This window comes from Orcinus orca, chromosome 12, assembly GCF_937001465.1.
Source record: "Orcinus orca chromosome 12, mOrcOrc1.1, whole genome shotgun sequence".
NCBI lineage: Eukaryota > Metazoa > Chordata > Mammalia > Artiodactyla > Delphinidae > Orcinus > Orcinus orca.
The window spans coordinates 79,951,565-79,976,837 of NC_064570.1; the positions used below are offsets into that span (position 1 = coordinate 79,951,565).

General features: G+C 38.0%; 1 protein-coding gene across 50 annotated transcripts in view; it reads right to left on the bottom strand.

Annotated features, from left to right (window-relative positions):
* Positions 1-25,273, bottom strand: part of RIMS1 (regulating synaptic membrane exocytosis 1) — a 473,493-nt gene that overhangs the window by 59,131 nt on the left and 389,089 nt on the right. For 31 of the 50 annotated variants that reach the window (XM_049695397.1, XM_049695402.1, XM_049695404.1 and 28 more), the window contains one exon: positions 5,595-5,830. The exons of 12 other annotated variants lie outside the window; for them this stretch is intronic. In XM_049695397.1, coding sequence (XP_049551354.1) covers positions 5,595-5,830 — 236 coding nt within the window. The remainder of the gene's footprint in view (positions 1-5,594; positions 5,831-25,273) is intronic. 7 more of the 50 variants (XM_049695398.1, XM_049695400.1, XM_049695412.1 and 4 more) reach the window with 1 other exon arrangement.

Here is a 25,273-nt window from a genome sequence, read left to right on the forward strand (position 1 = left end):
TAGATTTATAGGTGTTTTCTTCAAAAAAGCTAAAAGTTCTAATCACGATTTTTTTGTGATCAATCATGGAGGGAAGTTATACACACAAACGTGTACACGTATAACTTAGGGATACATGGAAACAGCTCTAGAAATGCAAATCTATTGGTTTTAGTCACTTAGACTAAATGAACACTTGTCATTCTTATGGTACTTATTATCATAATTATCTTTACTTGTAGGTAATTACAAGGGTGTATGTAGGGGTGATTGTTCTCAATAAAGCCTTCATTCTTAGTGAGGCAAACCTCACACTATACAGGCTATACACACTATAAACCTACAAAGGCTAAAACTTCCCTCACATCCTAAAGCCTGGCCCTACGTTTACTCAGAGCTTCATTCAGTCCCAAGAAGCTCCTGGATCAGGAGCTTTTTCTTACAATGTCCCTTTCCTTCCATACCTCATGCCCTTTTCAATCTAATGCAGTAGCTGTGTACTGAACAGGTTTTGAGTTACGTGCTTGACTGCTTGAAGCCATTTACCAGCAGTGGCATTTTTGGAAACTTTCCTGTTTCTGTCACTCTCCTAGTTAAAAAATATATTAACAAATTTATTCCTACTTTCATTATGAATAAATACTGTGGTAAAGGTAACTTTAAAATATGAATGTTATTTATACTTGGAATATTCCACATAAATAATTATATATAATTGAAAAGCACAGTAAATATATTGAAGCACACAACAAATTACATAGAAAAGGTAAATTTTATACATTTATATGTCACATATGTAATTTACTATATAAATATATCTGTATATACAGTTTACTATGCTTTTCAAGTTTTGGAAATAAATTTTACTTATTATTTTGAACAAAGAATCAAATATACTCCGTGAGCAAACTTGTGGCTACGTGAAAACAAAAACAGAAAAACGATGTGCTTGAAATCTCCCATTCTAAACAGAGCTGGTTAAGCATTATTTCTAAATACTTCTTGTTTTCCTGATTATCTATCATCTGTGTGGCAGAGGAGACAGAGCCCGTAATCCGGGGCGCATGGGGTGGATTGGAGACTCACCGCTGGAGAAGCCTTTAGTTAAAGTCTTTTTTTACATTAAGCACAAGTAAAATTTACGTTAAACATAATACATGCTATTCCATAGAACACCCAGCTTGTTTTAATAGATAAGCAATGCTGTTTGCCTCTCCCCAATCTTTGATTAATTGACACCATTAGAAAATCTGTCTCAGTTAAATGGATAAAACAGATGTGGCACATATACACAATGGAATATTACCCAGCCATAAAAGAGAACGAAATAATGCCATTTGCAGCAACATGGTGGGACTTAGAGATTATCACGCTAAGTGAAGTAGGTCAGAGCAAGAAAAATGCCATACGATATCACTTACATGTGGAATCTAAAATATGACACAAACGAACTTATCTACAAAAAAAAGGAACAGAGTCAGAGAACAGACGCGTGATTGCCAAGGAGAGGGTGGGGGAGGGATGGACTGGAAGTTTGGGGCTAGAAGATGCAAACTATTATATATAAGATGGATAAAAAACAAGGTCCTACTGTATAGCACAGGGAACTATATTCAATATCCTGTGATAAACCAAATGGAAAAGAATATGAAAAAGAATAGATAATATACATACATATATAAAAACAATCATTTTGCTGTACAGCAGAAATTAACACAACATTGTAAATCAACTATACTCCAATAAACTAAATTTTTAAAAATCTGTCTTAATTATCCATGCATTTAGAAGGCCCCCTGAAAAGGCTCACCAGTCTGCGATTAATGGATTCACTTCACACTAAAGACATTTAAATCAATTATATTAGTGTTCCTTAAAATTGGACAAATATCACATAGTTTTCTCTGGGATGATGGACCTGGGGAAGAGAGAGTTGAGTGAAAAATTTTTAAAGTAGAAAACTCTTCTAAGGTTTGTAACTATAAAAACTGTGGTAATACTGAAAGGAAGGGCTGGAAATTCAGATTTGTGACAGGGCTACGCTTGTTTAAGGTAGGCCATCCAAGAGGCTCTCTTATAGGAAATTAAAATTAAGGAATATTTCTTGGGTGAGGACGAATTGGAATACAGATTTGATGATCACATGCAAAAGCTGAAGTAATAAAAAACAAGATTTCTTAGAATGAGAATTCTGAACTTTCGTGTCTCTTCACAGGAGAGAGGACATATAATCATTGATAAAGGGGGAAAAATCACTTGTAGAAGAAGGAATAGGGAGAAAAACCAGTGCATCCAGTGAAATAAAGAGCAGTGATAACTGAGGTTTGTCACCACTGGTCCCTTGCTTTGGGAAGATCCAGGTTATCAAATAAAAGGTACAATTATGATGTAGAAAGAGAAACGTAAACTCTTATACCTGGGAAGTTCAGAGGACGACTTTCAGTCCAATCCACCCAATAAACAGGTAAGCCGAGCCCCAGAGAGAAAGTCAGAGTTTATTCCTTGAGTCACGTTGGGCTAGAACTATTTTGTTATCTTGGCTTCGTAATCCTTTTTGCTCCTGTACATTGCAAGCTAATCTTTGAAAGTGGGGTCATTCCATGCACGTTACTAACAATGCAACTTTTGGGAAGGTAGGTATTATTCGAAATTCAGCAACGCCTGTAACTGGAATAAAATTTAAACTAACAAAGCAAAGGGGCTGAGTGTTTCAATGACAATCATTTGAATCTATTACCTACAAAGCTGTGCCTCAGGTATAGTTCTTACGTTTAATTATTGCTGTGCTTTACTCTAAGAAAATGTAATTCTACTCAACCAGGGAAAGATAGAGAGGGAACGAACTATCAGGGAAAATAAGAAGAGACAGACTGTGGAGGCTGGGGAAGAAGATAAGCCATCCCCGAACCTGCAGGAAACCCTGGCTCCCTAAAAGGACATCAAAGAGAATTTCCATATCATCCAAGGGATAAAGTAATCTGAAATCTGGTGGTGAAAGTCCATCCACACCCCACACTGGAAAGCATCATGTATTGCACGAACATTACAAACCAAGAAGCACCACCGTCAAAAACAAAACAAGTAAAAGAAATGAAAAACAACTCCTACTCCTAAGGAAGAAACCTGAGCCCAAGGAAGACAAATGATTCCCCTTCACAATGAACAGCTCATCCCCATGGGATGGCGGAGAGGAATTACCACCAGAAATGCTCGCTAATCGAGGGCCATTCTAATCCTGTGATTTTCAGAGAGACAAACCTCTGTTTTGATAAACAGCTGTGTGCACTAGTTCAATTTTTGAATGGCTCAAAATTCCCTATCTCTAATTTATTTGTCACTTTGTCCAGTAGAAGGTATAATTTAAAATACATACTTTCAGTAGAACAGTCACAGTTCAATTATTACATTCACACAGCCCCCTGAAGACTGTATTTCTCTTCAATAAGTGGTGCTGGGAAAACTGGACAGCTACATGTAAAAGAATGACATTAGAACACTCCCTAACACCATACACAAAAATAAACTCAAAATAGATTGAAGACCTAAATGTAAGACTGGACACTATAAAACATAGGAAGAAGAAAACATAGGAAGAGGAAAACATAGGAAGAACACTCTTTGACATAAATCACAGTAAGATCTTTTTTGATCCACCTCCTAGAGTAATGGAAATAAAAAGAAAAATAAACAAATGGGACCTAATGCAACTTAAAAGCTTTTGCAAAGCAAAGGAAACTACAGACAAGATGAAAAGACAACCCTCAGAATGGGAGAAAATATTTGCAAATGAATCAACGGACAAAGGATTAATCTCCAAAATATATAAACAGATCATGCAGCTCAATATTAAAGAAACAAACAATGCAATCAAAAAATGGGCAGAAGACCTAAATAGACATTTCTCCAAAGAAGACACACCGATGGCCAAGAAGCACATGAAAAGCTGCTCAACAACACTAATTATTAGAGAAATGCAAACCAAAACTACAATGAGGTATCACCTCACACCAGTTAGAATGGGCATCATCAGAAAATCTACAAACAACAAATGCTGGAGAGGGTGTGGAGAAAAGGGAACCCTCTTGCACTGTTGGTGGGAATGTAAATTGATACAGCCACTACGGAGAACAGTACAGAGGTTCCTTAAAAAACTAAAAATAGAATTACCATATGATCCAGCAACCCCACTACTGGGCATATACCCTGAGAAAACCATAATTCAAAAAGACACATGTACCCCAATGTTCATTGCAGCACTATTTACAATAGCCAGGTCATGGAAGCAACCTAAATGCCCATCGACAGATGAACGGATAAAGAAGATGTGGTACACGTATACAATGGAATATTACTCGGCCATAAAAAGGAATGAAATTGGGTCATTTGTAGAGACGTGGATGGATCTAGAGACTGTCATACAGAGTGAAGTAAGTCAGAAAGAGAAAAACAAATATCGTATATTAATGCATATAAAAGATGAACCGGTTTGCAGGGCAGAAATAGAGACACAGATGTAGAGAACAAATGTACGGACACCAAGCGGGAAAGCGGTGGGGTGGTGGTGGTGGTGGGATGAACTGGGAGATTGGGATTGACGTGTATACACTAATATGGATAAAATGGATGACTAATAAGAACCTGCTGTATAAAAAAATAAAATTGTAAAATTCAAAAAAAAAAAGTACTTTCCAGGATGCCAAGTTAACTATCAAAAGGATTTCATGGAAGTCTTTTAGTCTAAGTAAATTTTGTGCCAAGACTTTCGCTCTTAAGGAACAATAAACGGAACTAAGATTATGGCAAGAGAAACAGGTGCTGACAATTTAAATCAGTTCAATATTTTACTTACCTTCAGTTTTCCGTAATGCTAAGCCTAGTAATGAATTATCTAACATGTATGATCAAATGTTATATAATTTTAGGCAGTTTTTTGTATTTGATAATACACAAATAATCATCCTCCCTTCTGTTTGCTTTTTTCTATATACCCTGAGGATATAAAGCTTTTAAGATTTACAAGCAGTAGAAAATGTCTGAAACTCAAATTTGTATTGACATTATTCTTTGCATGAATCCACTGACCCACTTTTGTAAAGTAAAAATAACTGCTGGGTTTTTACTTGCATTGAAAATAGAACAGTCACAGTTCAATTATTACATTCACACAGCCCCCTGAAGACTGTATTTCAAGTTGCACAACTGACCTTCTTTTCTAAAACAATATGGAGATAGCCTAAATTAGAAGTAACTGTATTATGGAATATTTTGAAAAGGAGAATCCTGTTGCTTTTCTTGTATTTCAACCAATTTGGTTCTTTAAGATTTCTTTGCATTTCCTTGCATATTTGTAAACATGGCTTTATTTATTTATTTTTTTTCACAAAATACCTGACCACTTCAGGGATTGACAAATGATACCTTGTTAGACAGCTGTACAGAAAAAAAACACAAAAAAACCCACACATGGAACAGGTTTCCAGAAACAGAGAAACAAACGTTCTTTGGCAAGGAGAATCCGTACACGGTACGATCCCATCCCGAGCCATAGCATGAAGGTTGACATTTGTCTCTCCAGCGAGAACTTGAGATGTGTAAGTTGAATTCACTTCACTCACCTGTTTGGCTTAGCTGGGACGTGCTTCTGCTCCTTCGAGTCACGATGGCAACCACTTTGGCACTCAGGCTGGACCTCCTTTTCTTCCCACCTGTTCCAACAGTGCCCACAGCCGTGTCCGACTGACTGCCATCATTATGCTCCAGTGTGTACATCTCTCCACTCACGCTCGTGCTCTTGGTGATGGCTCTTCCTGAAGTCCCCATCCGTCTGCCTTGCATTTTAGGGGTAAATGAACTATATTTACAAAGTAAAAACATATATGCATCCATAAATTACAGGTCAGCATAATCAGAACTTTAAATCTAACTTATTTTGAAATAATCCGGGCAAAATTTTAGAGGGAAAACCCGGCTGAGTAGTAGTCCTACAGCTATGAATATTCTAAGGTCACATCACCGCCCCCAGTATTTATTTATCTATTTATTTTTTTGTGCGGTACGCGGGCCTCTCACTGCTGTGGCCTCTCCCGTTGCGGAGCACAGGCTCTGGACGCGCAGGCTCAGCGGCCATGGCTCACGGGCCCAGCCGCTCCGCGGCACGTGGGATCCTCCCGGACCGGGGCACGAACCCGTGTCCCCTGCATCGGCAGGCGGACTCTCAACCACTGTGCCACCAGGGAAGCCCCCCCAGTATTTATTTACCAGATGTGCCTTGAAACAAGAGCATTTCAAGGCATCATCTATAAACTCTTTGAAGATAGTAAAAAGAAATGCAACCAAGGCTACAGATGGGGAGGTGTTACTGACCAATGTTGTAAATAATTCCTCTGTTACTTTCAGAGAAAAGCTAAAATAGTTCAACCAGTGAGAAAAGTCCATATACATTTCTGAGGAAAAAATATTGTTCAAAACAGATACTCTTAATTTGCCACACGACAAGGTTTAAAAAATGAAACCAGTGTTTGTTCTGGTTTCTCTTTGGGATTCCAGCTAAGAGGCGTCTCTTTTGCTATCCGAGGCTGAGTGAGTCTCGGAAACGCTGTTCAGGAGACAAGCCCTGCTTCTCCTTCCTTCTTCCTCACCACCTCCTGCCCCATCGCCTCCACGTAAGTTTCCTCTCATTTTCAACTTTCAACTCTCCGAACTCACAGGCTCTGGGTCCAGATGTTCCTTTTTTTGTTGTTCTCTTCTGCAAAACTTACTTGTCTATGTTCTGAGATTGCATCAGGTTATCTGAATAGATCACGGTACTTCTCTCCCAAATGAATAAATTACTGTTGAGAGTTTCAGGTACCGTAGAAGGTTGAGGGAAAATATCCTTTCTATTTGCCAAAGTACATGAGTGTCTGTGAGTCAGAGTTACAGGTAGGGCAGGCAACTGGGGAGGTGGCCAGGGATGGTAGGATTCTTCCAGTCTTTTTAATTGCTCTGCATATGCAGTTATAGTATCCATTTAGACTATCCCTTTCTTGGTCCAATAAAGACCTGTCTGATATCTCTGAAATGACCCTCTGAATTTTATGTGTCCTCAAAATATTTGCAAAAACTGGCTCACATGACCTTTACCACCATCTTGATTTTCTATATTTCTTCTTTGGAAAAATGAAATATATTACTGAATATAGCTTCTTTAAGTGATGACATTTCATATGCAAATCAGAATAAACTCTAATATGATTAGAAACAGTAAAACAGGAAGTCTTAGGATCACGTAACATGTTTGTGGCCATCTACACAATGAGTGCTTCAGCAGAAAGGAAAGTTGGTGCAGCGGCTCAGAATCCATGGAAAAGACAGGACTTTTTGGACCTCAGGATCCCTTCAGTGACAGTGAATGGAAACTGGGACCTGATTTGACAGGAAGAATTTGGAATGTTTAATCCCTAGCTGCGTTTCTTGAATTGGTCCACGTCAACATTCACCTGACAATAATAAGGTATTCATATTCTTTCAATTTATTCTAATCATCTTTTCATTAACTCAAAAGTTTTTAAGGCCATTTGCAAGCCTAGTAATCTTGCTATGCGTTTTATGCAGTCTCCTTTTCCAAACGGTAATGATGACGACCAATTCAACACTGATTCCTGTGGGGTTTATATTCGCAACTTTAGTGGACTTTCTTTCCGGATAAATATTACGGTAAATTTCTTTCGTGTTCTCACGTATTCATTTGAATGTATTTCCTAACTCTGCCACCCTCCTTAAGTCTACTCTTAGTACCTGCTTTTTCTACTATTTTACTAGCACAATTCTGCTGAAGGATATACAGAAATGACAGGATTTGGTCAATTTCACCATCATAATATCCATTTTCAATCAAACACCTGCGAGTTTTTCATCTCCTTAGCACACTCACCACAGTGGTTATTGAAAACCTCTCTCCGGTGATCTTGTTTTTACCTTTACAGTAAAGTATGGATAAACTAACATGCACTGTTTTCTCCACAATATTCCCGTGAAAACAGAATTACATCACACCTCTTAATCTCTATTTTAAAAATCACTGCACACAAAAAAAACTATTGTGAAATTTTAGACAGTGTTGTTTAGGTTATAGAGAAGTTTGAAAGAACAGGAAAGTGTTTTCTATAATAGTTCTACTATGAAAATGTATCCAAGATGAGCTAGAAGAGTCACAAATTTTTTCATGGATACTTAATTACAGCCATGAAATGTTCTACAATGTCAACAAATAAAATTTCTGAAAAAAATTAGAGAAATCTATACAGCAAATGATTACCATTTGCAGGGGGTGAATTAAGAAGTTATGTTAAAAAAAGTTTTGTGAATAAGACACAATTTTTCCTCAAAAAATAAAATATTTTGTTTAGATGCTCAGAAGTATTCTTATGTAATCTGAGGACAGTGCATAGCTTCCTGAAGAATCTAGAACACCATATTTTAAGTGGAACGTGTTAGGGCATTTTCCATTCTTCTGTTACCTAACTGCGGGGAGAGGTTTGCAGGGGGGTCTAACCACCCAGATTAATTAAATCAATGTGAAGGTCATAGTCTTAGCACAAATCTACTTCTACTCTCCTATTTCTTAGTCTTCTATTTGTTCTGCTTCAATTGCCTGGAAGACTATTCCTGTCATTTAGATGTGCCTGAATCCTTCAAGATGCACTGTAAGGCTTTCCGCCTTATAAAGCTATCAGGGTCTCTGTAAAGTCATGACTGCTGTCTCCCGGCCCTCTGATATATTTTGTATCGGTTACGTTAAGATCTGGATGGTTTATATCAGCACGCACCTTATGCATCACTAATGGTTGTAGCATCCCTCCCATTGCTGTGAACTGATGAAGTTAAAAAAAGGGAATTCTCACTATACAAATAGACTGTGATATAACCCACCTTTAAAGACCAAACAAATGAAAAACCCACCTTCCTTCTCTGACACCCCCTCTCCTAGCTACTGACCTTTTGCTGAAGAACCTGAGTTGTTTGTACGTCCTCTCTCTCTATTCTCTTCTGGACTAAACGGAAGCGGGCTTTGTCCCTGCCGCTTCACCCAATAGCCTTTTCCTTTCATCAGAGTCACCAATTATTCCATGTAGCAAAATCCTGTGGTTTCTCAGTCTTTACCTTCTTGACCTCTCAATACACCATGCATGTGACAAAGCGTTTGATTCTTTCGATCGAGATGCTTTATTCTCATAGATTTTCCCACCTAGTGCCTCCTGGCCGGACATTTATTCTTTTTTTTCGGTATGCGGGCCTCTCACCATTGTGGCCTCTCCCATTGCGGAGCACAGGCTCCGGACGTGCAGGCCCAGCGGCCATGGCTCACGGGCCCAGCCGCTCCGCGGCATGTGGGATCCTCCCGGACCGGGGCACGAACCTGTGTCCCCTGCATCGGCAGGCAGACTCTCAACCACTGCGCCACCAGGGAAGCCCTGGACATTTATTCTTTTTCACCACTAAACACTGGAGCTCTTCAACCCTCCCAACCCTGACCTCTATTCCCCACATGAGACCTGCTCCCTCGATGTGTCATCTGGTCCCAAGCTTTACATCCTTCTATGTGCTGCTGATTCCCAGGGCTTCTCTCCACCTTGTCTCAGCCCTCAACTCTAGATTTACGTACCTACTTGTGAACTGCTAAGGCTCTCAAAAATGTGCTCAACCCAAGGAAAAAACTGCTCCTTGTCTAAACTTCCGTATCACATTAAAGACACTCCAATCACCCAGTTGCTCAGAGTAGTAACTCCCTCCTTTCGGTTTAGAAAAAAAATATCTAAACTTGGAAATGAGATTAAGAAAAAAATGGCCTTACATGTTACTGCCATGTTTAAGGATTAACTAATAAGCTCTCTAAGGGCCTAAGGGCATTTGACTCTCTGGGGGAATGGAACATTTTTTGACTTACTATTTACTCTTATAATAATTACGGTCCCAAAATTTTATAACTCTGTAAAAGTTAGATGTTAACTTGAAGATAACTGTTAAGGAGCAAATAACCACTACTTAGTAGTGAGGATAACCTCAAGGTTAGGGTTTTACTGATCTAGAGAACATTATCCAGTTTTGAATCGAACTGAATAATGTTTCAGCATTCCCTTTTTTTTTTCAATGACTATATATGTATGTCTATATGTACATCATCTTAGGAACCAGCTTGTCACCCTGTCAGTGTTCTCACTAATGAGTTAAAACTTTGACATTTCCTATCTGTTTTTCTAACAATTTTGTTTTAATTTTGAGAATTTTGCTTTGAGAGTGTTGGAGGTCCCATCAAAATGCCCAGATGGACTTCTGCTGGACCTCTGAGCAGGGTGCCCCATGAAGGCTCTGAGCCCAAGGATGCCTTTTCCTCGCTCCTGGATTTAATATCAAGAGGCAACAGAACATTACTTTCAGTCTCTGTTTTCTTTTTTTGACTCTGGTTTTGTTTTGTTTGCTGCTGGTTCTGGGTCTTGGTAAATCTGTCTCTTCTTCTGCTCTGTTTGTGATGGATAATACATTCCTCATCAGTAGCAGCAACAATAGGGAATCCGTCTACGGATGAAATCTATTGGATGGCAGACCTCAGGGATGAATTGAGAGCTGGGTGACGGATGACAGAAAATCTTCTTTGTTTGGCTTTTTGCATGTCTGGTCATTGGCATGTTACAAAAGTTCACATCATTTAAGAAAATGTCTTGTCCATACTAAAGAACAGCCCTTTAAACTCTAGGGTTAGGTTTCTGTGTCAATTTCTGTCTATGTCAAAGTTGATAAAACTGAAACTGCTAGTTCTCTTTGTGTTTAAAAAATAGTCTTTTCGGGACTTCCCTGGTGGCACAGTGGTTAAGAATCTGCCTGCCAATGCAGGGGACACGAGTTCAAGCCCTGGTCCAGGAAAATCCCACATGCTGCGGAGCAACTAAGCCCGTGCGCCACAACTACTGAGGCTGCATGCCACAACTACTGAAGCCCGCACGCCTAGAGCCTGTGCTCCACAACAAGAGAAGCCACCACCATGAGAAGCCTGTGCACCACAACGAAGAGTAGCCCCCGCTCGCCGCAACTAGAGAAAGCCCGCGCACAGCAACGAAGACCCAACACGGCCAAAAATAAAAATGAATAAAATAAATAAATTTATAAGAAAAAACAGTCTTTTCAATTGGTGAAAAAAATCTCTTACTTTCTCTGCACCCTAGAGATAGTGGTTTGGGCAGACAGATATTAACTGAACAGAGCTCCCGTTCTGATTGATCTATGTAGACCAACGAGTACTTACATAATTCTCATACAGTTACCTAAAGAATTCCCAGAGAAAGAAAGAAACTGAACTTCTAATACTTTGAATATGCTTGTCTTTCAGGAAAAATCCATTTTCAAGAAATGGCTAACTCAAAAGAATTTTAATATAAGAATCTAAATCCACAATCAAAGTGAATCCTTTGAGATATCAAACTAGTTTGATAAATTTGGCTTAAAAAGCTTTATGAAAACCACGATGAGAGGCCACTTCACATGCACAGGATAGCTACAGTAAAAAAGAGATGCCTACAAGTGCTGATGAGACTCTGAAGAAATTGGACCCTTCATGCACTGCTGGTGGGGGTGTAAAATTATGTAGCTGCTTTGGAAAGAGTTTGGCAATTTAGTTAAACATAAACATAGTTAAATTAAACTAGAGTTGCCGTACTACTCAGTAATTCCATTCCTAGGTACGTCCTCAACAGAATTGAAGACATATATCCATACAAACACTTACACAGGAACGTTCAGATCAGCATTATTCACAACAGTTAAAAAGAGGAAACAACCCAAGGGCCCATCAACTGATGAATGGAGACAAAATGTGCTTCATCCATACGATAGAATATTATCACGTATAAAAATGAACGATTCATGTTACAAACACGGATGAAGTTGAAAACATTATACTCCATGAAAAAGGCCAGATACCCAAGGCTACATACTGTATAATTCCATTTAAATAAAATATCAGATCCAGAGACAAGTGTGGATTAGTGGTCACCAGGGGCTAGAGGAGGGGGGAGGGGCGTGATGCAAAGGCTTATAGGTTTCTATGGGGGAAGATAAAAATGTTCTCGAATTACACAGCAGTGATGGTTGCACAACTAATTGTGAATATGCTAAAAACCACTGAACTGTACAATCGAACAGGGTGAATTTTATGGTATGTGAATTATAACTCAAATTTTTAAAAGACAGCATTATGTCTTATTCCAGATTTTATCAGTGTAGTATGTAATATGAGCACAAAATTTTATTTTATTGTTTAAGATTTAGGTTGGTTTTCTCATGAGCAGACGAGTGAATCTGAAATTCCTATATTTTCTATATTGATTTTACTTATTGGATAGGCTAACATTTCTTCCAGGAACATTTAAGATTGTGAAAATGTAGAATTACATAATAAATAAATTGACCTATAGTTCTGAAAAGACTTTGATATCAACAGTAATGAAGTTGGTTGGAGTGTCAGCTTAAACGTAATCCAGGTGATTAATTAGTTATACAGTGGATTTGCCTCTGAATGATGCAAAGCTTTCTCTTCACCTTTGCAACTTTATAGGATACTGTGGGTTGTAAGGATGTTTTATTTTTATTTATTGAGTTATTTTTAAGTTTTTTAAATTGAAGTATAGTTAATCTACCATGTTTCAGGTATACAGTAAAATGATTCAGTTGTACATATATATGTACATATATATTCTTTTTCAGATTCTTTTCCATGATAGGTTATTATAAGACATTGAATACAGCTCCCTGTGCTATACAGTAGGTCCTTGTTGTTTATCTATTTTATATATAGTAGTGTGTATATGTTAATCCCAAACTCCTAATTTATCTCTCCCCTGCCCTTTCCCCTTTGGTAACCATAAGTTTGTTTTCTAGGTCTGTGGGTCTATTTCTGTTTTGCAAATGTTTCATTTGTATCTTTTTTTTTTAGATTCCACATAGAAGTGATATCACATGATATTTGCCTTACTTCACTTAGTATGACCATCTCTGGGTCTATCCATGTTGCTGCAAGTGGCATTATTTCATTCTTTTTTACAGCTGAGTAATATTCCATTGTGTATATATACCACATCTTCTTTACCCATTCATCTGTCTATGGATGGGCATTCAGGTTGCTTCCATGTCTTGGCTACTGTAAATAGTCCTGCAATGAACACTGGGGTGAATGTATCATTTTGAATTATGGTTTTCTCCAGATATATGCCCAGCAGTGGGATTGCTGGGTCGTATGGTAGTTCTATTTTTAGTTTTTTAAGGAACCTCCATACTGTTCTCCACAGTGGCTGCACCAATTTACATTCCCACCAACAGTGCAGGAGGGTTTCCTCTGCTCTACGCCCTCTCCAGCATTTATTATGTGTAGATTTTAAAATGATGGCCATTCTGACCGGTGTGAGGAGGTACCTCATTGCAGTTTTGATTTGCATTTCTCTAATAATTAGCATCTTTTCATGTGCCTCTTGGACATCCGTATGTCTGTATGTCTCCTTTGGAGAAATGTATATTTAGGTCTTCTGCCCACTTTTTCATTGGGTTGTTTGTAGGATGTTTTATTATGTCTGCTGTAACTTGCTAGGCTGCTTCATTGCTTGCCTATGACAGACAGCCTGTTATGCTCCATTATCTACCTCCAAGTTTTCTCTACAAAATAGAAGCTTAGGTTCAAAGTTGCAATTAATATGGATGGTTCATTCTAAACTAGAAAAAAGTGACAAAAATACGTGACATATTCAAGGTAGTAGATGTGCTTTTATTTATCAAAGGAAAAGAAGGAAATTGTTTCTTACAGTAAAATACCTGGAATAGGAATGAGGAGAGTAAAAGACAAAACTTGGGTGAATACATTAAATTGTCAAAGGTTTGAGGAAAAGTGAATTATTTACCTGGTTTATTGTAATTTTAAACAGTAAGTCTAAAGAGCAAAAAAATAGAACTTTGACTAACGATCTCTATTTGATGGAAATATTCATAATATAATAGGGAAGGTCTATGAGTCATTTACTGAAAAATATTACATTAATGCAAGATTAGAATTTAGTTTTCTGTTAAAATGACTAATTGATCTTAAATATTCAGCTGAGAACAAATTTTATTTAATCGGGGATGGCCAGCTTACCATTAAGGGACAAGAGTTGTACTTCATACGCAGACTGCACACCTACAAAGGCTTCACAGAGAACTGGTCTAGTATTTGTTCCATGGCTTACAGGGTCCTAGAACTACAGGTAATGAAGAAGGTCATATCCTGAACTTTAGCAGAATTCGGGGGACCTCATACTGGTAGGTACTGCAAGGAAAGCCTGGTGGTGATATTGCTTTGGCCCAATTATAAATTACACATATGCCTTGGTGTGACGAAACTCACCGTAATATGGCAAAGGTGGGGGGATAATCTATATGCACTGAATCAAATCAATTATGTCATCAGTAGCAAGATACAGCATTATTTTATGGATTTTTAAGAAAGAAAAATGCTGCTAATTAAACCATGTCATGCCATCCATTGTAAAATACATACAGATTTCATATATGATAAAGTACAGACCAGTGTGCATTGTAGAATCAATGAAATGATGGTAATAGACAATGTAGAAACTCATTTCAAACGAGAATTTTTTTTTTAAAGATTGATAAAATAATATTGAAACATCACGAGCTCATGCTCCCTAAAATAGACAAAAAAGACTTTGTCTATAACCCATAGACATGCAAGGGATCAATCATATAAGCAATCAAATCTGCACCTTGGGCTTCCCTGGTGGCACAGTGGTTGAGAGTCCGCCTGCCGATGCAGGGGACACGGGTTCGTGCCCCGGTCGGGGAAGATCCCACATGCCGCGGAGCAGCTGGGCCCGTGAGCCATGGCCACTAAGCCTGTGCGTCCGGAGCCTGTGCTCCGCAATGGGAGAGGCCACAACAGTGAGAGGCCCGCGTACCGCAAAAAAAAAAAAAAAAAAAAAAAAATCTGCACCTTTAGTTGCCAGATTTTGGTTCCTTATTCTAATGTAAGGTGGCTGGCATGAAATTTTGGAATGGGATGAAAAAATACGGGCCTGAAATATCTTTTCATCTTCAGAAAGTAAGGATGCTTTCAGGAAAGGCCTAGGAGGTACTATGTAAAGATGATTCCCACTCTTAAATTAAGGACAAATTTAGCTTAAAAACAATTATAATCAATTTCTATATCTTCAACACACCAAAAGAACATAGAGGCCTATTATGATTCCACAGTAAGCCTAAAAAGGGACAAGTAATTTAAGGCGTATTAAAAGATGGTTGTAATACACATAAATTCACTACACTGTTTACAAAAAATGCTAGAAGTCGACTCAAATCATTTGAGTCCTACACTTTAGTTTGGATCAATATACAAGTTACTAATCACAAATGGTCAATACAAAAGGAACTTGCTGATCAAGAGATCATCCCCAGGAATCTAGCTCATAATTTCCAGGAGTTAAAATTCTGGGCCTGTTGACTGATAACCAAGATGGCGTCAAATTTCCTAAGCACGTCTAGTGGAACTATTTTGATAGCAGGCATCACTTAGAACCAAGGGGATGCACTCGAGTTAGACCACTATTTATATTCGATCCCTTCAAATGGCCAGACCTTCAGAAGTACTTGTCCCTGTGTAATTCTTATTGAATTTCACCTGCACACAACTGTGGCTTTATGTATGAGGCTGTAAGTACTCTTCATATTGAGGACTTATATATTGTTAATTTATTCCTACTTATTTAGTTTATTTCTAATTCATTTACCTACTTAGGTTAATTAAGCATTAGATTTATTCCTAGGTATTTCATGTTTCTGATTATATTGTATTGGTGTATGTTATAAATTTCATGTCCTAATGTTTGTTGCTGGTACATAAAAATACAACTGATTTTTATATACTGACCTTGCATCTAGTGATTGCTAAATTCGCTTATCAATTCTAATAATTTTGTGGCAGATTCTTCTGAGTTTTTTATATGTGCAATCATACAGACTGTGAATAATGACAGTTTACATTCTTCATTTATAATCCTTATTGCTTTTATTTACTTTTCTTTGCTATATTGCCACTCTGCCAGGTCCAACACTGGCTAGGACCATCCAAATAATGTTGAGCAGAGGTTGTGAAAGTGGCTTCAGTGAACTCAGGGGAAAGTGTTCACTATTTCCCTATGAAGTATGATGCTTGTTGTTAGGTTATGGTAGATTACCTTTAACATTTTAAGAAAATTCTCTTTTTAGTTCACTAACATATTTTATCATATATGTGTAATGAACTTTATTAAAATTTTTGCTGTGTCTACTGTGATGATGAGAGGATCAGAGGATTTCTTTCTTTCCTTCTACAATGAATTACATAATGTTAAGCCAGTCTCTCACTTACAGAACAAAACTGTTGTCTTCATAATGTATTCTCATTCTCTCTCTCAAAATTTCTCTGTCTCATAGAGATGGATAGAGACAGACAGACCGACAGATAGATCGCCCTGTGACACCGATCAGAAGCCTCCCTTTAACCAGACACTGCAGGCAACACTGGCCCGCGGTGCCCGAGATCATATCCAGCCTGGCTGGGTCCCAACCCACAGGGGGTCGAACAGACCCCCGATGTTCAAAAATGTCCCAAAATCCCACAGATGGAATTGTACAAAGTGATCTCTTTCTCTATCTGGATTCAATTGGCTAAAATTTTGCTTGAGGCCTTTCGTCTAATTGAATGAGAGATTTTGGCCTATAACTTTCCTGTCTTCTCCTTACCAAATTTATCAAGTAGAGGCTTGACTCACAGAGAGAGTTTGGAAGTATTTCTTCTCTTTACTCTCTGGAAATATCGGGTATGATTAAGAGCATTTATTCTTTAAATTTTTGGAAAAACTTACCAGTGAATCCACCTGGGTCAGCAGTTTTCCTTGTGGGGAGGTTTAAAACAATTATAGGATCATCTTTAATCACAGGAGTCCTCCGTGTTTTTATTCCTTCTTATGTTAGTTTTAATAAGCTGTGCTTTTCAAGGAATTTGTAGATTTCATCTAAGTCAGGGGTAGGTAAATAGTTTAGGCTTTGTGGGCCAAACAGTCTCACCTTTGTTCTTGTAGTGGGAAAAGAGCCACAGATGATATATAAACAAATGGGCACAGATGTGTCCTAATAAACCTTTATTCACAAAAGCAGGCAGTGGGCCAGATCTGGCCTGTTGGTCAGTTCGCTGACTTGATCTCAGGTATAAAACTTATCTGCCTACAATTGTTCATGTCATTTAAATATTTGGTCACCTGCACTGATATCTCCTGTTTTCATTCCATGATATTGGTAATAAGCATTTAGTCCGTTTACGTTTGAGGCAATTACTGATACGGCCAGAGTCAAGTAACGATCACATCCGTTTGTCCTTTCACCTCTCCTTTTTACCGAGCTAGATTAGTTAGGCATATTTTCCTCCACTATTAGGATCAGAGTTGTGCGTTCTTCTAGTATTTGTTAGCGGCTACTCTCAAGATTAAAGTATTTACCTTATCAGAATTTTCCTGAAGTTAGAAATGTTACTACTTTTAGAATAATGCACGAACTTTACAGCAGCTTGATTCCTTTGCTCCCCTCCCACCTTTCACGTAGGTATTTTATAGGTGTTACTTGTACACGTCTTAACTACCACTGGGTACTGTTGTTGTTACTATTATTATTACTAACTCTCCCTGGTTGTTGTTGTTATTACTGTTATTATTACTATCTCTCCCCCTATGTTGTTGTTGTTGTTACTGTTATTATCACTAACTCTCCCCAGTATGTTGTTGTTGTTACTGTTATTATTACTAACTCTCCCCAGTATGTTGTTGTTGTTACTGTTATTATTACTAACTCTCCCTGGTGTTCTCTATTCCTTCCTCCAGCTTAGAGCTTCCACTGGGGGCATTTTCTCCCAACATAAAGAGTAGGTCCGCTGGTGATGAGTTCTTAGCTGTTTCATTCATGTATCCGTGCACTGTCTGAAGGTTATTTTTGCTGGATAACATGTACTAAGCATAAACAGTGGGTTGGATGTTTTTATTTTTTCTTGCCGCATTCTTTCCTTTGGTCATTCCATTGGTTTGGGGCTTTGATAACATCTGTTGAAATTTCAGCCAAAATCTTACTGCTGCTTCCCTGAAGATAATCTCTTTTTTCCCCCTAGGATTCTTTTAAGAAAAGTTTTTTTCTTTAATGTTCAGTACTCTGATCATGATATTGCTAGATTTGTTTTTCTCTTCATATATTTTCAGAATTTGAAAGGTCGTTGGATTTATAAAGTTGGAAAGTTCTCAGCCAGCCCTTCAGGATTCAAGTATTGTTTCTGCACTTCCTCTCCTTCTGGGACTCAGATACACACTCAGACCTTTCCATCACATCTCACATCTGTCCTGTTCTCCTGAAACTTCTCTTCTTTCTCTTGTGTCAATTTATATACTTTCCACTGACCAGCTCACTAATTCTCTGTTCTGCTGTTTCTAATATGCCATTAATTAATTAATTAAACTCACATATTAAATGTGTTGTTAGGGTTTTTATTTTTTAATTTTAGAATTATTGCTCAATTATAAAAATGGATTCCAGGTGTCTGCTGAAAGCATCCATTCTCCTTTGTTTGCTAGAACATATTAATCATGAATATTTTAAGGTCCTTCTTTGATTAACTCTATTGTTAGTTTTTAGTTGGTTGGTCCTCTTTCTATTAATTTAAAAGTTTTAGCTTGCCTTGTAAATTTAAATTAGATGCCAGACGTTGTGGGTGAAAACCTACCTACAGAGGCTCTGGATGATATTATTTTCCTCCAACAAGGGTGAAATTGCTTTTGGTTGGCAGAGAGAATTAATCCTGTTCCTGTTCAGAGCTGGGCTTGAAGGTCTGCCCTTACTCGTACTGTGTGACGCTTATTCCCAGTTTGGTCCTTCTGGAATTTGTCCAGGACACCAAAGTGTTTCCCACGCACTTGAAGGGGATGGACCTCTCCCAGCACCCGGCAGCTGCTGGAAGGTCTGCTCAGAAGTTCATCTTCCAGCTGCTGCTGTTTGGTTAATTTCTCGGTTAATTTCTATGCATACACAGCTCAGCAGTCATCAAATGAGGGGAATCTGTAGCAAATTTTGGGACCCTCCACTCACAGTTTCCAGCTTCTCTGTCAGTTCCTGAACTGTGACATCTGTCTCCTCAGCCCGGGAAGATGCTGCTTTTTGCTTTGCCCCAATATCTGTGTCACCGGGTTGCAAAGTCCCTCCATAGAAAAAGGGGTACATGTGGCATCACTTCGTGTTCTTTCCTTCTTTCAAGGGTTGCAATCCCTCCAGTTTCTTTGTCTGCTATGTTGCTTCCAAGTGCCGCCAAACAGTTTTTTATTTGTTTGTTTCTTCTTGTTTAGCTTTTGTAGGTTTACAGGCGGGATCATCTGATACAAGCTATCCTGTCACACCTACAGCTGGAAAGGCTGTGTCATCTTATTGCTTATTTTCAGATAAGATTAAAATCATCCAGACCAGTGATGTTATCCAAATCTCCACATGATTAGTAATGAAGATGTATGTGTTATGATTGTGCTCTAGCAATTTATTTCTCTGCAAACTACACTGAGTGGTGGTGTCCAAATTGATTCCTATTTACAGCTCCCAGGCAACCCGGCAGACCAGTGAGGCTTCTCCTCTGAGCAGACGTCAGCTGCTCCTCTGAGGTACGAAACATTGTTTCAGGATGCCCCAGGTCTAGAACTTTCCCTAGTTCTCACAGATCCTAGGTGCGCATTTTCGATTGGGCTTTTTAAGGCTGTACCATTTATTTTGGAGAACTCTACGTTATATTCAGTCGCTGAATAAGTCAGTCTTGGTATTTCTCCTCATTTTAGTCCAGATTTCACTGAATTTGAAGGCTTTTTTCTACAGTTTATAATTTAAGGATGTAGTTGTCTCCTAGTTTCATAGTAGATGAAAATTTCAGTCTTTTTCTTACAAAGTTTGGGTCATCTTCAGTTGGCAATCAGAGAGGAATAAAAACAACTGTCCTCTGTAATCTTCAGTCTGTGATCATGAGTTCTATGTAGGAAGTAAAATCAATACAATTGATGACTGATTTGAACACAAATTGTCAATGTGAGTAATAAGCTTCCAGAGGTGATCACTGGCTCTTGGTGGAGGTGAGAGGGATAAAGAGATCTCAGTTAATACTATGGTTGTGGTCCTCTAAGGGGCCACAGTGTACAAACACAGAGTACCTGTGAGGTTCAAATGTCCTGTGGGGAGGGCTTTAGGGAAAGAGCATCCAAAAGTCTCCTTGGGGGTTGATAATCGTTCAAAGATTGAGAAACAAAGCATTAGCAGGAGGATTGCGGAGAGTTAAAACTAGGGCAGCTTCCAGCTTTTGACTTGGGAACTAAGTGGATAATGGGGTAGAAAAAATGTAATTACACTGTTTAAATACTAAATACTATTAATTTAATTATATTTAATTAATTTAATTATATTAATTAAATATAATTTAATTTAATATTAAATTATATTAAATAAATTTGTTTATTATGTGTTCTAAGAAATGTTTAGGGACCTTAGTGTTTAGGGACCTTAGGGACCAAATGATGAGTTAAACATATATCTGTGTATTTCCAGTCTACCATAAATTCAGTTAAATATATATGCGTACACACACACACACACACACACACACAGTTGAACAAAAGCTGGTATACAATATTCAGTAAATAGTGAAACATTAGAAAGTCATCTCTCAAAAGGGAATCCTTCTATATTGTTGGTGGGAATGTAAACTGGTGCATCCACTATGGAGAACAGTATGGAGGTTCCTCAAAAAACGAAAATAGAATTACCATGTGACCCAGCAATCCCACTCCTGGCCATATGCCTGGGGAAAACCATAATTCGAAAAGACACATGCACCCCAATGTTCACGGCAGCACTATTTACAATAGCCAAGACATGGAAGCAGCCTAAATGTCTATCAATAGAGGAATGGATAAAGAAGACGTGATAAATATATACAATGGAGTATTACTCAGCCACAAAAAGGAACGAAATTGTGCCATTTGCAGCAACATGGATGCAACTAGAGATTATCATACTAAGTGAAGTGAGTAAGACAGAGAAAGACAAATATCATATGGTATCACTTATATGTGGAATCTAAAAAATGATACAAACAAACTTATTTACAAAACAGAAACAGACTCACAGACATAGAAAACAAACTTATGGTTACCAAAGGGGAAAGGGGGTGGGGGAGGGATAAATTAGGAGTTTGGGATTAACATATACACACTACTATATGTAAAATAGATAACCAACAAGGACCTACTGTATAGCCCAGGGAACTATACTCAATATCTTGTAATAACCTATAATGGAAAAGACTCTGAAAAGAATATATATATATATGTGTATATATATATATATATATATATATATATATGTACAACTGAATCACTTTGCTGTACACTTGACACACTGCAAATCAACTATACTTCAGTAAAACATATATAAAAAATCTCTCATATTATTTCTGAACCATAAAATACTATAAATGAGTCACAAAATTGTAAATTCATAAAGCCAAACAGGCACACACAAGTGATCTCTTGACGTAACTGTTGTCTTAGTTTACAAAGGAGCAAAGAAGACCACTAATTATGTTGGATGATTCAGACAACTTAGAAAACATTTCCACTAATTATAGGAAACTAGCATGTAAGGCTTTTTGAGAACCCTTCAAGGTCTAGGGTTTTTGATTTACTGCACTGGGTATGTACTATGTATTCATTCGGCGAGTGTTGATTTATACAAATTTGGTTATTGTGTCTATGCTTCAAGATGGCCTAGGTGAAATCAATGTAATCGTATTTAAAAATGAGTAAAGAACTGTAGCTCTAAATGATTATTTTCTTAAAATAGTGATAAAGTAAAAAAGCCTTTAAAGTTTTTACCATATTGTTTTAAAAGTAACAGTTACCAAGAGTAGCAGCTACAAGCCTGTTAGCTATGCACGCTGAAGCAATGAGTTTGAAAATAAAATATATTCCTTGAGATAGTTTGTGTCATACTGTGTAAAGCTAATGTGCTCCAAAGCAATCCCAAGTACTTCTTCTACTTCATACCTCAAGTGTATGATTCATAAACAAAGTGTACAGTAGGAAAATAGAGCAACTAAGCTCAATACAGACCAAAGAGTCTGCAAGTTTTCCTCTTCTTTGAAATTGAGTTTTTTTCTTAATGTATTGCACCGAAGACTTGCAACACAATACACAAACCATTGGCCAAATTATGGTATTATCTGAATTCAGAATACTTAGTAGCTAAAGAATTAGTACCAGATCTCATATTTTCATTTTTTTCCTGCAAATCATAGCACCAGAGTTTATTGTGCCACATTTGGTTTACAATATGCTTTTAGGGCAGCAATACTTCCTCTTTATTTTTTAATAATATATTTCATAGGTCTTGAATTAATAAAACAAATACTAGTAAAACTGCTAAGTCTCCTCTTCACCCTTTAGTTCTTCTCCTGTTTCAAACATGTACATGGCAATCTGCAGACAGCAATGTTCCTTAGAACCAACAGTCCAAGGGCATGACTCCAAAAAGCTCCGTGTTAATGAAATGGAACTTCTCCGGGCCAACACACATTCATCCAGCTCATCATAAATCACAACCAAGTGGAAAAATTGAACATTAACAATCAAAATCCAGATTTTGAAAGGTGTTGTGTCACACCCTAGGTAGTCATCTGGCCTGTGAGACACGTAAGGAGAACTCTGAAAAGTACAAAGTAACTCACTTAATCCTTCGCATCTTGTATGCAGTAACTGAGTTATAATCATACAGCATAACTACCCTTCCAGAGCATCTGACATACACTATCGTTTTATTCTCACACAGTCCTGTGAGGCAGGAGTGGCAGGTATGATTCTCATTTTTCAGATGACTATACACATAATAAAATATATATATATTAAAGATTCACTTAAAACCACAGAGCTAGGGATCATGTCTGCTTTGCTCCACACCATACAGTAGGTATCAACTATCCTACCTCCATATAATAGGCACCCAATAAATGACTGGTGAATGGGTGAATGAGTGAATGAATAACTAAATAGGAAAATAAATTAAATTCTACAGAAGCTGTGTACTTGGTGAAGGTTTCAGTGTTGGTTAGTGATAGTATCAAAGCAGATATAGATAGATAGACTGATAGCTAGATATATAGATAGAAGATAGAGAGATAGACAGATAATAGCTAGATGATAGATGATAGACGATAGGTATATATAGATGATAGATAGGTGATAGATAGATAGATAGATGATAGATAGTGGCAGCATATATTTTCAGTTCTTTATTTACTTCTGCATATATAATCTATTTCCTACTTTATTTCCTACTAACTAATCATATTAATTTTCCCTTTTCCACACCCTCTTGCATCCCTCAACTTCCTCACACTTGATCTGGCTACGTTCCCCAATGTCCTTCTTCGTATCTGAGATTCACACCTGACAACTTTCTGGAACTAGAAACTTAATTCACATAAAAGATATAACTAACTACAGACTAAACTAATGCTGTAAGTGTGATACTACAACTAAATCATTTTTATTATTTAATATGTGGGAAACATATCACTAAAATTAGACATTTAGCATGTATATCACTAAAGTAAATGTAAATAGTAAGAGTCTTATAGCTTTATCTTTTATACGTTTTGATAAAATCAAATCAAGAATTTATGCACAGATACAGCAACATATTTTGGGCAGATTTAGTTAAAAGTTTTAGAAGGAAATAATACCTGCCAGTGTTTTGAAAATAAGGGTAAATCTCTTTGCAGTGATTTGATCGATAATGACCGATCAGAGTTCCCTTCCGAATCCTGGTTTCATAATGACATGGTAGGTTCTGTGGGCACGTTTCCATCCACTCTGAGCAGAGCCTGACACTAGAGGGTCCGTCAACCCTGTCCCACTCTAAAGGGGGCAACAACGAAGATGCAGGATGACAGAGGCAGCCAAAGGCCATAGAGAACTCTGCCCAGAAGAGTGATCTTTCCTAAGGGTCTGGAAAACACAGCCTTTCAGAGAATTCTTGAATCTGGATAAGGCCTCCTTCTCAGGGTTGTTCTCAGTTGTCATACATAACACCTCTTTATACACGTCTACTCCGACCATAAACATATAAGATCTAGATGACCTGCCGTCCCCGTCGGCTTCCCGTCCCCGTTTCCAGCAAGGTTTTCTCCACACCTTAAATTTGCACTTCAGACCGATGATCTCAGTGGCTGTTACCAGGCTTCTGTCCTGGGTTACACGGGATGCAGCTGACAAAGGGCGGGGCAGCCTCGACTGGCTGGGCTCTGGATGGAATGAAGTCTACGTGATTTCTCACGGCCGTCAGGCGTTTGGAGCGGGGAAGGCTCACTTCAGTATTTCCTAGAGCCTATGAAAACAACTGGACATCTGCACAAACTCACACACTTACATCTGGGGTTTCTCAGCATCACTCACTGCAGAATAGGGACCTCAGAGGGAGGGGTACTATTGGACCAAACCCTTCTGAAGAGCCAAAGCTCTAGCACTTGTCAGATTTTGCGTCTGTCCATATGGCTGTTGGGATGGGAAACTTTCTAAATATGCCCTGGGCTTCACAGGTCTCATCACTGATGTCATTTTAGCATTGAATTTACTTTTTTTTATTTCTGCCTTTAAAAACTTCACTAGTTTTAAAAGATAGGTGTGCAGAGTGAAAAAGAAAAATAACAACAACAAATCTATGAGCTTTATGATAAGAAAGACCTAGATTCTATTGACAGCATCATTATTTGCTATTTATGGCCCTGGACAATGTCTTCAAATCTCAGATATCTCATTTTCTCATTTATAAAATAAACAGAAACATCTACTTTGTTGGCGATGGGGAATCATCTTTGTAAACTACCTTCAACTATAAAATAAGCAGTAGCTCTCCATGTTATTATTCCAAGCCCCATTACCTTACTGTCCATGAAATTCTGATAACTGTGGTGCAGTGGTCATTCTTCTAGGTGTAGCAAAATGGTTTTGTATCAATCTACAGAATGTGAAGGCCTGATATTAAAGGGTTGGGTTTTTTTGTTGTTTTGATTTGTTTGTTTGTTTGCCTGTCAGCATCCTGCACTGGCCATGCTCCCCAGGTCCACTGCCACCGTCTGAATAAAGGGGCGCCCGGCATCCGTTGTGCCCAGCTTCACGTGCTT